This window comes from Ananas comosus, linkage group 7, assembly GCF_001540865.1.
Source record: "Ananas comosus cultivar F153 linkage group 7, ASM154086v1, whole genome shotgun sequence".
In the NCBI taxonomy this organism is placed as follows: Eukaryota; Viridiplantae; Streptophyta; class Magnoliopsida; order Poales; family Bromeliaceae; genus Ananas; species Ananas comosus.
This window is the reverse complement of record NC_033627.1, coordinates 10870158-10888928: the sequence shown is the minus strand read 5'-3', so window position 1 is coordinate 10888928 and position 18771 is coordinate 10870158. Positions and strand designations below refer to the sequence as shown.

General features: G+C 36.7%; 1 protein-coding gene and 1 long non-coding RNA gene across 2 annotated transcripts; one reads left to right on the top strand and one right to left on the bottom strand.

Moving 5' to 3' along the window:
• On the top strand, window positions 4753–5472 carry LOC109713251 (heterodimeric geranylgeranyl pyrophosphate synthase small subunit, chloroplastic-like). The gene has a single exon (XM_020237251.1). It carries the CDS (start codon window positions 4753–4755, stop codon window positions 5470–5472), a length of 720 nt encoding a protein of 239 aa, XP_020092840.1.
• Window positions 6621–8318, bottom strand: LOC109713459. The gene is made up of 2 exons (XR_002217105.1): window positions 7204–8318; window positions 6621–6851 (listed from the first exon to the last, which is right to left on the bottom strand). It is a non-coding gene; the product is annotated as an uncharacterized LOC109713459 (long non-coding RNA).

Below are 18771 nucleotides of genomic sequence, written 5' to 3'. Positions count from 1 at the left end.
GAGAGAGAGTTGAGTTGGAATGCAATTAGTAGTAAACGGGCTCCGTTACCGTCCATTTATTTCGATGATGGAGTTTCCAAATCGACGATCAGCGTCGTTGAAAATAATCTATACAACTGAAGTATCTAGGAACTATATTTCAAATCTTTTTTAACATCATTGGCCTAACGATCAAAGGGTTTCAAAATTTGTAATTTTAATGGTCAATATGAGACATTTCTCATTTAACGATATAAAAATATCCCAACTAATTAAATTTTGGTCAAAAAATTATTTAAACCATTTTAAACAAGATCTATACTCTTTATCTTGATTACAAGATTACTATCATTATTTTTTAAAGAATATCTATTTTCAGTCATTGATTTTTGTGTCAACTTGATGGACAAGAGAATAATATAGGAAAAGTATTTAGCTTCTAGATGTTTCAAGTGGTATAGATCATATTCAACGATACCGATCATCGATTTGGAAGCTTCATCATCGAAAATAAATAGGTGGCAACGAAATCCGTTTGCTATTGATCATAACATTCCAGCTTAACTTTCTCTCTCTCTCTCTCTATATATATATATAGAATTAAGCTAGAATACTATTAATAGCACCAAATCATTGATACTATTAAGTTTTTGATCCTTGGATGAAAAGATGTAGGTTAGGATTATAGTGGTCTCGTAGGATTGAGTGGATGATTAGTTAAATAATACGATATAATAAGTAAAAATTATTAAATATTTTAAATTTATTAAATATTATAAATTATTAATTTAAAAATTTTATTATTAAAAATAATTTATGAATACGAAGAGCATTGTACTTGTAAGAGTATAACGCTTTCGTACAGCAATCGCAAGAAAAATGCGGTTCACGCAATTGATAGGGATGCTTTGGCATTGGTCGGCGAGGTGGTTCGATCATTACTTGTCCCTTTCAGTGCAAGGACCTTGCATTAATTGCTTATTGCAAAATGCTCTATAACTGAAGCTTATTGTAGCACAAGGAGAAACAAACGAATCTAAATCATTATTATTAGGCTAAATTACAGAAAATTCTCTTGTAATAATTTATTTTTTTACTTTTCTCTCTTGACATTTAAAAATTTATACTTTGCCTCCTTATAAAATAAAAAATATGCACTTCCCCCCCTAGCGTTAGGGTTCCGTTATAAAATATTTTTTTATGTCGAAAATACCCCTCCGCCCTCTTCCCTATTGCTGCGCCTTCCTCCGGCTCGCCACCTCACCGCCGCCTCGCCGCCTCGCCGTCCTTCACTGCCTCACCCTCGCCCCCATCCCCTTCGTCGTCCTCCGCCGCCTCGCCTTCGCCATCGTTGCCCTTGCCTACCTCTCNTCCCTATTGCTGCGCCTTCCTCCGGCTCGCCACCTCACCGCCGCCTCGCCACCTTGCCGCCTAGCCGCCTCGCCGTCCTTCACTGCCTCACCCTCGCCCCCATCCCCTTCGTCGTCCTCCGCCGCCTCGCCTTCGCCATCGTTGCCCTTGCCTACCTCTCCATCAACACCCACCTCGGTTTCCTCCCTACTGTTGCCGAAATCGATGGGCGGCGACGGTGCAGGAGGAGAAGGGGAGCAGGTGGAGAAGAAAATGGAGAGAAATCGCGGCCGATTGAGGTGGGAATCGCGGCCAATCGAAGGTGCGGCTGAGGAAGATGAGGAAGAAGACGAAAATGGTGAGGGGCAAACTAGTCATTTTACACACCGTAATCCCCCTGTGAACATTTTTTATTTTAAAAGGAGGCAAAGTATAGATTTTTAAATGTCAGGGGGAGAAAGTGAAAAAACAGATTATTACAAGGGAGTTTTCTATAATTTAGCCTTATTATTATTAGGGTAACCTTTAAATACCACTCATGTGATTTCATATTTTTTTATTTTATTATCCTATAGTTTAAAACGTATCAATTTAGTACCATGTGATTTTACTTCTTTTTTTTTTCGTTAGCTCCTCCGTTAATATTTCGTTAAATTATATACAAAAAAATTCAGATACCTCACCTAAATTTATCGAATATTCACTTTAGTCTCTTTTAGTTTTAACTTTGTTGCTAATTTAACGAAAAAAAATAGTGGAGTGAATAATAAAAAGAGAAAAATAAAAATACGAGATACTAAATTGATACATTTTAAACTATATGACACTAAAATAAAAAAGTACGATACTACATNCAGTAGAGGGAGTTCTTTTGCAAATAGATATCTAAATTTTTAATTTTAATAATTAAACTTTCTAAACTTTATAAACGGATCTTTACTAATTATATATCTATTTTGGTTGTATGTCTTACATATAATTTTATAAAATTTCAAAATGCATAATTTTTTTTTATAATTTGAACATATAAAATATAAAATAAAAATCGAAGTTATATTCACCACATTCTTCAATCTCCAAACTTATTATCAAAATTAAAAAAGAAAAAAATAAATTTCTTTATATTTTGAACTTTTTAAGATTATGTGCATGATATTTGATCAAAACAGTTATATAATTAGTAAATTTTATTGAGAAGGAGAATCTGCTGTATTATTTGATAAAATTTTAGAAGGTTTAAATGTTGAAGTAAAAAATACGGTCACTGAAAATAAAATAATCTTGTACATTGAGTTATTCCTGCAGGACTTGTTTGATCTATCCCATCTCAGAAGATCACCATCAGATATCTTATCAGAGATGAGTAGTTGAAGTACACCTTGTGCAGAACGAAAAATTCTAGAGTGCAACGGGTATATTAGTGACGTGGCGTAACAAATCAATCAAATTAATTTTTTTAAAAATATATGTCCCATCGTGATTGTAAAAAAGTATTTTTATTGTACTTTTGTTTGAAAAGAAGGAATGTGATTGGCTTGTTATTGATGACGTGGTGCAAGTATGACAGTGTAGAATTCCTCGTGCAGAACTATTCTATTCATGGGGTTATAGTTTGAGAAAATCTTCTTTTATAAAGTATTTATTCCGTGTAAGAGAAGTAACATCCATTAAAAAAAAAAAAAACTTTAAAAACCTTTCTTGTGGTTTCATTTTTTTTTAATTTTATTTTAGTATTCTATAGTTTAAAGTGTATCAAGTTAGTAACATATAGTTTCGCACTTTCTCACTTTAGTACCCTGTGGCTTAAAGTGTATCAAGTTAGTACCATGTGGTTTCGCACTTTCTTATTTTAGTACAATGTAGTTTAATATTTCATTAAGAGAAAAATAAAACCACATGTTACTAACTTGATATAAAAATAAAACCACAGAGTACTAACTTGATACACTTTAAACCAAAGGATACTAAAGTGAAAAAGTGCGAAACTACAGGGTACTAACTTGATACGCTTTAAACCACAGGATACTAAAATAAAAAAGTGCAAAACCACGAGGAATTTTTGAAGTTTTCCCAAAAAAAAATTTGTGTTGCACAAAAGATTTATGGGAAAAACTCAATTAGCCCCTTTGTTGTTTAGAGCGTATTTGTTTACTCATAAATAATTTTCAGATTGAAAATGACTTTTAATTAATCAAAAGTTTACGTGAAAATTATTTTTTCAACGTTTGTTTGATAGAAAGTCAATTACTTTGAAATTGTAGATTTTCTATTGTAGATTCCCTTGTGATTTCACACTTTCTCACTGTAGTACCATGTGGTTTCGCATATTCTCACTTTAGTACCCTTTGATTTGAAGTGTATCAAGTTAGTACTCCATGGTTTCATTTTTGTATCAAGTTAGTACCATGTGGTTTCATTTTTTTTTTTTTTATTATCCATTTTGGAATATTTTTTTCGTTAAATCAGTGACAAAGTTAAGAGTAAAGGGTACTAAAATGAATATTCGATAAAGCTAGGTAGAGTATCTAAAGTTTTTTGTATATAATTTAACGAAATATTAAACCACATGATACTAAAGTGAGAAAGTGCGAAACCACATGGTACTAACTTGATACACTTTAAACCTAGGGTACTAAAGTGAGAAAGTGCGAAACCAGAAAGTACTAAATTGATACATTTTAAAGAGTTGAGCTAGAATACTATCGGTAGTAAACGAGCCGTCTTACTACCAATTTGTTTTCGATGATAGAACTTTCAAATTGACGATCGGCTCCGTTGAACATGATCTATACCACTTGAAGTATTTAGAAATCAAATTTCAAATCTTTTCGACATCATTTGCCTAATGATCAAAGGGTTTCAAAAATTATAATTTTAACGGTCGATAAGAGGCATTTTCTCGTTTAACGGCATAAAGATATCCAAATCAATTGAATTTTTTTAGAAAATTCTTAAACTATTTAAAACAAGATCTATACTCTTGATCTTGATTACAAGGCTCCTATCATTATTTTTTAAAGAGTATTCATTTTCAGCAATTTATTTTTCTGTTCACTTGATGGATAAAAGAGCAATATCGAAAGTGCGTGAAATTTGATTTCTAGGTAGTTTAAATAATTTAGATCATATTTAACGGAGCCGATCGTCAATTTGGAAGCTCTATCATCGAAAACAACTCGAAAGTAAAACGGTTCGTTTACAACCGATAGTATTCAAGCTCAACTCTATTTTAAATCACAGGATACTAAAGTGAAAACGTACGAAACTACAGGGAGTATTTGAAGTTTTTCCTTAAAAAAAAAAGTCCGTACGGACGCTTCCGTGCTATAAGAACGCATCTCCCTAATTCATTTCCTTGACAAATTTTTCGCAAGAGAGAGAGAGAGACAGAGAGACAGAGAGAGAGAGAGAGAGAGAGGGAAAATGGCCTCAACTCTTCCGTTCATCTCCGGCCCGGGCGTATATCTCACCAACCACAAATTCCCCCTCTCCACCCGGTCCATACTCCGCGCGTCCGCATACTCCTCCTCGTGCGGCCCCCGCCGCCGCTTCACCCTACACTTCGCCTCTGCGTCCGCGTCCGCGTCCGCATACTCCTCCTCCGGTGCGGACGACGACGACGACCTCCGCGCCCACGTCCCCGCCGCCGCGCCCGGGGCCCTGGCGGCGCCCATGGGCCGCACCATCGCCGCCGCGCCCGCCACCATCGCCCCCCACCTCTGCGCCGCCGCGTGCGCGCTCCTCGGCGGCGGAGACGGCGCCCTCGCCGCCGACGCCGCGCGCGCCATCGCCGTCGCGCGCTCCGCGCTCCACTCCCGCGCCGCCGGCGCCGGGGGCTGCGGTGAGCTCCTCGCCGGCGACGCGCTGCTCCCGCTCGCCTTCGGGATCCTCGTCCGCGGCTCCTGGCGCGCGCACGGCGCGGCGCTGCGCGCGGTGGTGGAGGTGGCGGCGGCGATGGGGGCGAGCGGGGCGGCGGGGGGCTACTGCATGGAGGCGGAGGGGCGCGGAGAGGACGTGGAGAGGGTGGTGGAGATGACGGACGGGAGGGTGGGGGAGTGCGCGGCGGTGTGCGGTGCGTTGGCGTCGTTGGCGGCGGCGGAGGCGGAGGCGGAGGAGGAGGAGGCACATGTGAATGGTGGTTGACAATACTGCTGATGTTGTTCCCGGCGTTTGCCTTTGTATTTTAGAAAGTTTAAACAATTTTGAAAAGCTTTCCTTATTATAAGGGCATATTTGATTTACAAAAGAAAATAAAAAATAAAATTGAATGAAATTGGAATGAAAAATAAAATCACGAATCAAACAAAAATATTTGATTCTTATTAAATAAAAATTAGAATGAATAGTAAGAGTTTTGATAGAACTTTTTGGTTAATAAAAAGGAGAGTGACAAAGAAATAGGAGGGAGGAGGTTTGTCAGGAAAGTTTAAATGGTTTATATTGAAATGGGTAACTGTTGGATTTAAAGTCGGATTAAGCTATAAATGAATTTGGTTATTTTCATTACGACGTTGAATGAACATCGAAATCTAATTTCTGTAAAACAAGTAATAACTATCAGAATCAATGGATGCGATTCTGATTCCATAGTCTAAAATATGTTAACCAAATAAACCCTAAGTACCTTTGGAAGTATTATAGTCTAAAATATGTAAACCAAATAAGCCCTAAGTATAGAGCTTTCTGAAGTATCATAGTCGGACTCATATTATTGAGGTAAAAACGTATGGAGCTTATTCTAATTATAGATTATTTTGATGACTAGTCAATTTTCAAAACTTTAATTTAATTATTTAATTTTTTAATTTTGTTGATTCGAGTCGTCCATTGATACCTTGAAATATTCAAAATTTGGGTGTTATTTATCTTTACAGATTTATTTATTTATATAATAATTCATAATTATCGCAACTATAAATTCGTTTAAATAAGTAATTAGCTTAAAATTTGAAGTTAAAGTGCCACGCCCCGGATTACATTGAAAATTCGAGTTACGTCAATAGATCCATCGCATGCATAAGGATACAGTTTATACATACGAAACGTCAACAAATCAGTTCAAAAAATTAATTAAACATCTAACAATAGTAGATATCAGAGTAAAATAAAAACTACTTACTATAGCTGTTATGCCCCGGGACCCAACGGAATCCCGCCCGGTGCGTGTCCAGACCCGCCATATGCCTACAACATATAAGACATTTACAACAAAACGATAAATAAAGCAACAATAAACAAGCGTCTAGGGATATCAGAACATACAGCAACTAATTTCTAATAACAAGTGGAGATATATAAAAGAACTAATTCACTAACGTAAACCATAAAGTAATACATCATAAATTCCAAATACAAGAGCTAGATATACAAAAATGGTGGTCTCTACCCATAGGTACAAAAGCTTCCACTCTCTCCAAATAATACAAAAAGAAAAGATAAACCACCTAATAGCAAAGCTTCTCGCAACTAGCTAAAGGCAAAACCCTTGCCGTAGTCCCTAACCTCTCCCGGAGTGGAAGGCTCTGTAAACAAAATCAACAAAATAGAGGGTGTGAGAACTATTATTCAATTGTTCCTAGTGGGTAAGCTGCCGATATCAGCGAAATACACCACTAGGTTATGGAGGCATAAGTAGTAAGAACTAACATTTAAAGAAATGAACAATATGTATATTAAGTATGAATAAAACTTACTAAACTACTATGCCTCTACTTAGCATGAATTTTTCACAAGTATGAGTGCTATTCTAATATGAATGAGCATATATATAAATAGCATGATGTCCACAAGTACACTAGTAGAATGTCAACATTTACTAAATAGTCTAATATCCACATTGCATTTCAGTTCAATATTGTTCTAATCATATAGTACCTACACAAGGGTAGTCCGGCTTGCGCCGTGCCTAATGGCCCCATGATAGTCAACATTCCCATCCTACGAATGAGCCTCCTCGACAGCATCCCATTTCGGCGCCCAATCCCGCATGGGCAAGCTTATGTCGCGTTGGCTATCTCCGGAGTGCCGGCTTGTGAGGAGCGACCCTCACAAATATGTACAAATGAGCACAATGGCAAGTAAGCGTAGTCATCCGTCTCAAGTCCAATGTCATCATGTCTAAAATATAGAATAAAAGCTAATGACCCAATAGCCTATCATTATGTCATCAAGTAAGAGTTTAACCATTTACTAAGTTGAATACCTCTTTATGACATTTATGTCCACTATGTCAAGCATGAGTTCTATGTCCAAGAGCATGTTATTCTTGTCATTTTCAGTACTACATGAAACCTAATTTCAAGTCACATACAAAAATGCCATTCATTTGCGTGATTACTATGTACTAATCTCTCTACTACATAGAGGTAAAATTTCATAATACATAACATATACATTTTAAGCATTCTAAAATTCACATATGCTCTATCTAGTATGAATCTTTGTTAGTTAATTCGCGAATTATTCACGAATTATTCGCGAATTTTTGAATAGCGAATAAAATAGTCTGAATACGTATTTTTTTCAAAAATTCGAAATAATTCGCGTTTTTTGAGTTGGAGGCTGTTATTCGCGAATAATTCGCGATCCCCAAATTATTCACCCAAAAAAACGGGAGGCAACCCGCGCACGCGGCACGCACGATCGGGAAAAAAAAAAATCTCGCGCTCGGAAAAAAAGAAGAAGAAGATCATCCGCTTCCAGACGCCTCGCCCACCAAAAAAAAAAAACTTCTCTCAATTTGTTCCGAGCGTGCGATCATCTTGAAGAGGGAGGAGTGCTCCGGGAAGGGGTGGCTCGCGGGGGCGGCTGGAGAGGGAGGAGGTGGTGGCGAGGAGAAGGAGAGTGAAACCCTAAGCGTGGGGAGGAATCCATGGTGGAGCATGGCGGAGAGGTCAACGAGCTTCTGAGAGAGAGAGAGAGGGGGAGAGAGAGAGAGAGAGAGAGAGAGAGGGTTTTGGGGCACAAGGGAAATGGGTTGTGGGTGACAAAAAGAGGAATTTTTTTTTTTTAAAAAAATAATAAAAGTAGTGTTGTCATTTGTCAGGAAAAAAATACGAAAAGAATTCGCTAAGAATCCATTACCTCCAACTAACAAATATAATAAGTGCTATTAATTTCACATCTAATATAACTTTTTTTTTTCTTGATATTACTTATATAATACCACTTAATTTTCAATCCATGCATAATATCAGCGAATTTGAGCAAATTAAAATTTATTCTGTATTATTATCTAATTATTAGAATACAAATTTTATCCGTATTATACCCGTACCAAATTTTTGCCGAATCCAAATTAACTAACTATGGTATGAATATGCATAATTTTTCATTTTACAAGAACTCCTCGAATCCCTTTCGTTTGCTCTAACGAAGATGTCCACTTGTCTCCTATGTTAGGGACTTAGCGAAATTGCTATGCAATTTAAGTCCTTGGCCCAACTTCACTAACGAAGCGGGTGGTTAAAAAGACCCGAACCCAACCCGCTGTGGGGAGATAAGGGGTTTTGTAACTTCTCCCATCAATGGTAGAAGCTCAAAGATTACAAAACTACCAAGAGTTAATAGGGTGACTCTTAGGCTTATGGCTCATTATGAAGGTGAATTAATAGGTACTTTAGTGGTGAGTTAGTGTAGACTAGATTCAATGTATCTAGGAGCCTATATATAGTGGGGTTTGGCTAAGGCCAAAGGACACAAGAGAGATTGTGTTTGTAGGTTGTAATTCTCTTTTTCTAAGTAGTGGAGTACTTAGTTTTTTGAATGAACCTCTGCTTCTCTCTTTGTCATTCCCTTTGCATACTTAGTCGTAGGACGCGAAAGTCAGGGCTAGCAACAGGGACGAAGGCTTGCCTATATTCGAGCAGGAAGGCGGGCGCCGCATGGGCTTGCGAATAAAAACGCTAAGGCCGTGACAGTTGGTATCAGAGCCGGTTCGAGAAGGAGCCATGTCGTCATCAGATGCTGCTGTCATCGACATAACTGATGAGCCTTTAAAGCAGACCAAGCGGGAAAGGAGCAAGGAGCCGCAGGCACTCGTGAAGGAGGCCGCATCCTTGAAGTACCGTGCGGGGCTGCAGAAGGATGTTACGACGAGAATGGAGGAGCAACTCTCTGTGTTTCTACAAACTGTGAGTTTGTCGGAGGAAGGGTTTCATTTGATGGAGAAGGATATTGTCGCAGCCATGGCAACATTCCGCCATCATCTGGAGCAGTTCAAGGTTACTCTTGCCCGTTGCAACGACGAGTGGGTGCGCGATATGTGCTGCTTCAGGACATCAGTGCCCAGGTCAAAGAGTTCGAGGACCTTAAGACGAGGGAGACACTACCCGAGCAGACCGAGAGTGATCATGGCAAACCACCTAAGGCGAGTGAGGCCAAAGGTAGGGGAGATTGCCGTGATACAGGGGACGCAAAAGGGCGCAACGAGAGTTCAACTCTGACAGCCCTGCAGCTTTGTGAGGAGGTGAAGCGCGGGAAGGCTGAGGACCTCGACGAAGAGGGCCTGAGCAGCGGAGAGACTGTCAAGTCTCATGCGGCGCTGAAGTAGTTAGTGCCCAAGCAAAGAGCAAGCCATTCTGTCAAGGAGCATGTAGGGACCAATGTGAGTTCTGCAGCTTCGCTGAGTGCACGTGCGTGTCGCGGAGGGCATGCACACTCGGTGAATTCTTCGCACAGCAGGCTCGCTGGTGTACTTGCTCAGAGGGGCAAGACACTAGGTGCTGGTGCGGGGGCAGATGCGGACTGCAGGAGTAAGGCACGGGGCCTATTGTGCGCGAAGGCATAACGGACCCCGCGGAAGGCTATGCAGACCGAGAGCGACTCGGCGCGCGACGAGGGCGTCTGCGCGTTAGGTGGGGGAGAATGTCAGGGACTTAGCGAAATTGCTATGCAATCTAAGTCCTTGGCCCAACTTCGTTAGCGGAGCGGGTCGTTAAAAAGACCCGAACCCAACCCGCTGTGGGGAGATAAAGGGTTTTGTAACTTCTCCCATCAATGGTGGAAGCTCAAAGATTACAAAACTACCAAGAGTTAATAGGGTGACTCTTGGGCTTATGGCTCATTATGAGGGTGTGTTAATGGGTGCTTTAGTGGTGAGTTAGTGTAGGCTAGATTCAATGCATCTAGGAGCCTATATATAGTGGGGTTTGGCTAAGTCCAAAGGACACAAGAGAGATTGTGTTTGTAGGTTGTAATTCTCTTTTTCTAAGTAGTGGAGCACTTAATTTTTTGAGCGAACCTCTGCCTCTCTTTTTGTCATTCCCTTTGCATAGTTAGTCGTAGGACGCGAAGGTCAGGGCTAGCAACAGGGATGAAGGCTTGCCCATTTTCGAGCAGGAAGGCGGGCGCCGCACGGGCTTTGCAAACAAAAACGCTAAGGCCGTGACACTTAGCTCCCTAAAGAAAATTCTAAGAGGGTTAGGCGCAATGAACGAACACTTCTCGAGTTCATTTTTAACCAAACCAAAAAGAGGTCAAAACTCACCTTGAATGGTGTAGAACTCTTCCAAACTCCAAACGGAAGCTAGAATACTTCTAATCCCACCCAAAAGGAAGTTCTACACCCTCCAATTAAGCCCCAAAAGCTACAAATCAAAAACCCTCAAATGTAATCCTAGGTTTCTCATTCTAGGTTTTCCTCTCAAGAAAATTATTAAAATATGACCCAAATGAGAAAGCAAGTTTACTAACCTTTCTAACCTAGCTAGAAAGGTGCTAGGGTTGAAGTTCTATCCTCAAATAAGCTCCAATCCTTGCTCCAAAGCTTCCCATAGGTGGAGGAACCATCAAAATGCAAAAAAGAGATATCAAAATGCAAAAAGAGATATATCAATGTCCAAAATGCAAAAAGGAGTAAAAGAGAGATATCAATATCCAAATCCCAAGCAAAAGAGAAGAAAAAAAAGCAAGAAAAATGAAGAGGAACCTACCTCTCCTCCTTCTCTAGTTGCAGCACAAAAGACCCCGGCCAAAGGGTGTGGGGTATTTTTAATGTTGCAACAATTACAAAGAGAACTCTAAAAAATCTGCAGTCTGCGAACTGCACTGCGTATCAGTATGTGGGCTAGAGTACCGGTACCAGACAGTAGTACGTGCAAACCCGAGCCTCGGGTGAGCGAGCAAACGCACAGGGTACCGATACCCTAGCGATGCCGTACCGGTACCAAGTCCAGTACCGGTACTCGGCCGATGCAGTACCGATACTCTGCTCTGCAGAATTCAACCCGAGAGCAGCCCAAAATCTGCAATTTAGAGGTTTTGGTGCTAAGTTTTCATCCTCGCTCCCCGGGATACGAGTCGTAAGTCGGAACACAGTCAGCGACCCTCCTGAAAACCTGAGAAAGCTCAAAACACAGATCAAACACTCGAGCCTCGTAATTTGCTAAAGTTCAGTGTGTTACAATAGCAACACTGTAAATATACATAGTATTACAACTCCGGTCCTCAAAATAGTACAATATCTTTGACCACTCCAAATCTCAAAATACTGTACAGACTGCTATATACACTACTATGTGGTCCAACTATACATACAAAAAAGGGTAGAAGATGCTAACTATCCACAATCTCCTTATCTCAATCAGTCGCTGGTGCTAAATGCTGTGAACTAAAATATTAATAAAAAAAGGTATGAGAACTATAATCAATAGTTCCAGTGGGTATGGTCGACAATGCCAACGGTTTACACCACTAGGTCGATAAGATATAGAAATGGTAATTAACTAAGCTATATAAATAATCATGTAGTAATATAAATAATTGCTGAATGTAACTACTACTATCATACCTTTACAATATAACTGAAAATTATAAATTATGTATGTTATATATCAATTAAATACTGAATAAAATAATGCAATAACATCCCATCATAGTGATTGACTTAACAGTCAGGTTTAGCCTGCATCATTTTGTGTCCAACACCCACTTATAATGGTTCGCTACCATGCAGACTACTATCTGGCCTATGTCATAATAATATCTCATAACCTAACATTCAGAGCGACACCCGCAAAGCGCTACCCCAACCAAGTATAATATCACTGTCAAGCTCAAAATAGCATACAGACTCTTGTCAAATGCAATGATGAAACAGATCACAAGAATATTGTCATAGTGTCCTAAATATAGTTACAGTCTCACATTATCTATCACTCTTTATTGGCCTACAAGGTAATATCACATAATACTAAGGGTGCGTTTGGTTCGCACTATTTTTTTAAGATTCCTAGTAATCTAATAAGAATAAAAAAAAATATGACGGTATTTGACCAAACGCACTAAGAATCTAGTTACTAATATTGGATTTACTTGAGAATGAAATTCATCCAAAAATACTAATCTCATTCCTTCGAGGGAAGGTGGGTATCTTCATATTAATGAATTGGATTAATCATAATATGTCTAATCTCTTTCTTTCTCCCCACCCGCCGTCTAGTTAATTGGTATTGTTTTTCTTTACACTCTAATCTCATATATCTCTCTAAACTAATATTTTTCTCTCTCTAAACTAAGCTCTCTCTCCCTCTTTTTCTAAAGTTTTAACTCTCTCACTCTCTCTAATCTCGACTCTATTCCTCTTCCTATCCTTTAATTATGCTCTCTCTTTAATCTATGTTCTCTCTTCTTTTTTTAAACAAAATGTTGAAATTTTTTTTATAGCATTATCTAAAATTAATTAACGAAACAAATAAATTAATTGTATATTTTTCGTAATCTTAAATAACAAGACTAAATAATATGACCGTATGAACCAAATACCGGAATGCCACATATATTCTTAGTAATTAGATGAATAGAAATAAGATTTTCGGACATCTTTTTATTCCTAGTAATCTTTCATAGGCGAACCAAACACACCTTAATAGTGAAAAATATGCATGTCTCAATATACTTTACAGAAAAGTGTCAAAAATACCATTATTATCTCAACTATGTCAACACTTCATCTCATTCACTAAATAATATAATATGGACATACATGTTAGTCCGACAATTTTGACAATACGGAACCCACCTATATCGCAAAGTTGAGAAACAGAACGGTAGTCAGAATAGCGAGACGATTCACTACTGCTCTCTTGGTTTGAACAGCAGCCATAACACTCTAAAGTAGCTCAAAAAAATCTCTTATCAAAATCACATGAAAATCAGCTCCTAAAACGTATAGAAATTAATTTTTAACTCTCAATTTCTACAAAAAAAAATTTATCAAAAAAAATCTAAATAAAAAAATATATAATACTAATCCTAACTTTGAAACACTGTAAAACACATTCTTCTTCTTCTTTTTTTTTTTTTTTTTTTTTTTTTTCCTGAACCGGCTAATCACTCACTCACTCACTCACTCACACACACACACACTCACTCACTCTCTCTCTCTCTCTCTCTCTCTCTCTCTCTCTCTCTCTCTCTCTCTCTTAAGCTAACAAAGAAAGGGATAAGAATGGAGGTGCCGTCGTGGTTCCACCAACTCAAATACAAAAAAACCCAATAGATTCCTCAAAAATCATATATTTTAACTTTAATCCCCACAAATTAAATCTTGAGATTTTGAGACTGCTTTTACGTCTATTTCGTAGTAAAACGTCTCCAACTCAATCAAGCGTTATATAAAAAAAAATATCGACTAAAAAATTTATACTACGATCTTGCCTATTCGTTAAGATTTAGTATTTCACATAAAGTATCATTGATTCAAATTAAATAAATTGACGGGTTGAATAGTAAAATTATGATTTGAAAGGTTGGATTACTAATTCAAAATAATTTATAGTTCAGATAAGTACCATACATTTTACTTTTTTATTATTCAAGCAAGATACTTTGGGTTCTGCACAATTGTAACCGTTTGTATCCAATGTATGGTTTAATGTAAACTAGTTAAGAAACTCATGCAACGTACACAATGAAATTTTTTTTATAGGTAATTTGTAAATAACAAACTATTTTTATTTATAAAATAAAATGCAAAAAAAAAAAAAAATCGGAAGAAACAAAGTAAATGCTTTAGTACAACAAACTTGGTTTTATTAAATGCATAAACCAGTCTAAACAGAAAAACAAAAGAAAAGAAAAAAAAGAATGTAAACTACACTGTACAGGAAAGTTTTTAGTAACTAAAACAGAAGGAATCAGTTTTGTTTAGTTTCACTATTTTTGTGTTCAACTCAACTATAAAACTGTTATTTAATTTCTTTACTATTTAGAAATATTGGAGTTATTTTTTTGATAGAAACATGTCGTCAAAACTATAACAATTTTACTAAATAGCAGGTAAAAAGAAAAAAAAAAAGATAACAAAAAAAATTTTAGTAGAGAAATTAATCAATATCTCGGGATGAAAAAGTTAGCAATTAAAATATTTTGTAAGTTTTTGGATAATTAATATACTTTTTCTAGAAAACAATAAGAATTACTTCAACTTAAACTTAGCCATTATCATTTATTAAATAAAAAAAATTCATTCTCATTTAGTAAATAATAAAATGGATCTCACATTCTTTTATTGAATCCTGATTCTGAAGACGGGGATAAAAAAATCATTCTCATCTAATAAATTTAATAAATTAAATAAAATAAAATAATGGGCCCTACATTTCTTGAGATGCTGGGAAGGTCGAAAATGGTTCTTAATTAGTATGTTTATCATAAATAGTACAAGGTTATATAAGAAATAATATAGTAAAACTAATATTTTAAAAAGCTTTTGTCCTTGTATTTTTTTGATTATATCCAATTTGAAAGGTTTTCATTAAATATTATTATTTTTATGTGAAATAACTAAGTCAGAAAAGATTTTCTCCCTATAAAATTCTTTGTACGCTGATGATGCAGTGATGAGCGACCATAACATAACATTAAATTCCCTTCATTTTATTGGAAGCATTATCTAAATAAAAAATTATCTTTTTGGCTATTAATTTTGTGAATCAATTGATTTTAATTAACTTTTTAAAGATTTATTCAAAATCAGTAGTATTTTTATTAACTTAATAGTTATAATTTCTATGTACAAAGCAAAATTAGAATAATCAACTATTAATAGCTAATTGGAACAATGCTATTCATATGCCCCTTTTCATGGAGTGTGATTTACATTCATCCATCCATCTATTGTTGGATTATTAGCGCTAATCATTAATCCAAAAAACTCGAGTTGTTAGAAATACGCAACCAATTCACTTAAAGAGTATAGAAACAGCGCCTACGGGTTTCAATTGTGACTTGGCCCACCTGGCCTCACGCCACTTCGAACATGACTCGACCCAATCCAGCCTCACGCCATTTCGAACATGACTCGGCCCACATGACCTCCCGCCACAGGGCAGGATGCTGACTCCATTTAAGCCAACATCTATATCATACACTCTGAAACGAAATGTCTGTATATATATATATATATATATAAAATTAAAAATTTATTATAAATTAATGTCTAAAACGTGGTGATTGAGTAGTCAAGATAGATTAAAGCACAGAAGATGATGTATGTGGCGCAGAAATGTCCAGATGCACTGGATATAATTGCTACTAATTAAACTGTACAAAGTTCTAGCAAGTTTCGTACGTTTATACCTAACAATTTATTCACAAAGAAGTACGGGGATGCATGAAAATGTACCCAATAATGAAATTAATATAAATTAGCTCTCTAATATGACAATCAGGTAGTGGTTAAACTTTAAAATGCCTTTAAAGAGTCAGAGTCTCCCTACTTTTAATAGTGCATTTTTATAGTATAACTATTAAATATACGAGATAATTGCCTATATACCCCTCGTACGTTTGAAAATATCCGATTTATCCTTACTTTTTTTTTTCTTTCTAAAATACCCCTCATATGTTCCATCGTTATTGCAAAATACCCCCGCAGTTATCTCCTGTTAAGTTAACCTAGGTTAAACGTGAGTTAAATATCTATCACAGTTAAAAAAAATTAAAATGCCAATTTACCCTTAACTTAAGAGCAAATAAAAAAGATTGGTGACGGTAGNCGATTTATCCTTACTTTTTTTTTTCTTTCTAAAATACCCCTCATATGTTCCATCGTTATTGCAAAATACCCCCGCAGTTATCTCCTGTTAAGTTAACCTAGGTTAAACGTGAGTTAAATATCTATCACAGTTAAAAAAAATTAAAATGCCAATTTACCCTTAACTTAAGAGCAAATAAAAAAGATTGGTGACGGTAGAGGGGTATATTGGAAAAGACCAAAATGCAAAACACTTTTTGTGCCCCTGACTTTAAGGGCAAATAAGAAAGACTGTGATGGTGGAAGGGTATATTTGAGAGGGCAAAATAGTAATTTTACAGAGATAACAGAATTACTTAACAGATTTTAACTCTAAGGGTATATTAGATATAGGTTGGAACATAGGAGGTGTATTTTCAATATTAGCCTTCTAAGAGGAGTAAATCGGAAAGTCGGGAACTTTTCAGGGGTATATAAGCAATTGCCCCAAATATAAACATATTTAGAACATCATTCTCTATTAACTTAATCTTTTAGAGTATAGCAGATATATTTCATATGATATCAGAGCAAGAGATCCAAAATTTGAGTCACGTCACATTCCTAACATTATTAATTTTTCCCTATTTAATTCAAGTCAACGTTCTAAGCCTAGCGAAAAGTTTGGAGCCCAGACGTGAGGACGCGTGTTAAATATAAAAATATTTAAAATGTCGTTCTTTATTAGTTTAAACTTTTAAAGTATAACGATTGTTTCATATATTTTATAATAACCACCATAGATGAAAATATCTTTATTAGTTTTCGATAATTCCCCCAAATTTTAAAATTCTAGAATTTATTAATGAGATTTGGGATTTAGAAGGTGAAGAGTATATATATAAGCAAAAGCCTTAACTTTGAAGTACATCAACTTGTACCTTTTATGGATTCTGTTTTGAGCAATGCTACTTATATACCCAAAAGTGAACATAAATTATATATTTTTTTTATTTAAAGATCAATATCTTTTCACTGATTTTTTTAGTTATTATTTTTTAATACTAAACTTAATGATGGTGTCATGCCCTGTGGCCGATTTTCAAAACTTTTTTATAATAAATATCATTTTTGAAATCAAAGTTACGAAAAACATGCCATATTTTTTTTTGAATTCAACCTGACCTACGTGACGGACAGACCCGCCACAAATACAAAATTCCTCTATCCACTCGGATAGAGTCTCTTTTATATTTGCACAACGTGCCAACAACAACTTCGGGATCATAACTACAATCTACATTCACCAATTCCACAAACAATCCATGCGATGCATCTCCATACAGCTAGCGATCCTTAGCGATGATGCATGTTTCTAAACACTCCTTAGGCGCTGGATGATGCGATGCATAATACAACAGTTATCCTATTTAAAAGTGCTCCCCACTCGGAAACTTTATTTTTAAACTCTATATAATTATTCATAAAATCATTCGAAAATTTTTTTAAAATTGTTTTTCACTCGAAACTCCATTTTAAAAACCGACTACCTCGAGGGGTAGAAAATCACAATGCATAAATACATAAATTCAAAACCACAGATCCAAAAATCTCCAATCGCATACATAATGAAAAATCACAAACTCAAATAGTTCATAAACATTCAAACAACAATAGTGATCATCTAACTGAACCATTTAATTATTAAAACTACTAAGTGCGAAAATGAAACATAACCAGGGTGGCGGTCGCTACTACAGTCTAGCTAGTACGCCCTTCCGTCGCACCAAGAAATAACTTCTTACCCGAGTCACCTGAAAAAATTGGGGAGGGTGAGAAACCATAATCAAGGTTTCCAAGTGGGTACAACAGAGCCACGAAGGTAAATCGTATTCACTGAAAAACAAAGGAGATAGAACGACAGATATGTATATGGATATAAAGAACGACTACAGTAGCTATAACAATAGGTATAATAGAGTGCGAGTAATAAAAACTACTACTGTAAAGAATACAATAGTGAGCATGCCTCAAAGTTATCAAGCCAAAACTGTACCAAATCTGGTGCATGCTATATTGGTCTGCAGACCTCAAGCGTTGCCTGTTACAATGCCTGCACCGACCTGATTCATGCGTCCACTAGACGACCCATCCGGATAAGTACACCCCTGGTCGGTGGCCAAACTGACCTGATGTCAATGAATACACCCAAGTGCTGTGACTAGATCATGCTGATATGCTTAATGCAAAAACAGGCAGAAAATCGGTATCTTGGCTGAGGTCAGATACAAGGGCGTACAACGCGGAACCACCATCAACTACATGGAAACACACGACAAAGGAGTCGATGTATTGTTTGGACCCAAGGTCCACAGATATACAATATGTGCAAGCCTGCTCTACATGTCTATCAACAACTATCATCATGCAATCAACAAAATATAGATGAATGAACGATAAAAAACAGTAATTGATATGTAGAGACT

Bases quoted from the DNA above. Each gene is read 5' to 3' on its own strand.
- LOC109713251 (XM_020237251.1), top strand. From the start codon at position 4,753: ATGGCCTCAACTCTTCCGTTCATCTCCGGCCCGGGCGTATATCTCACC.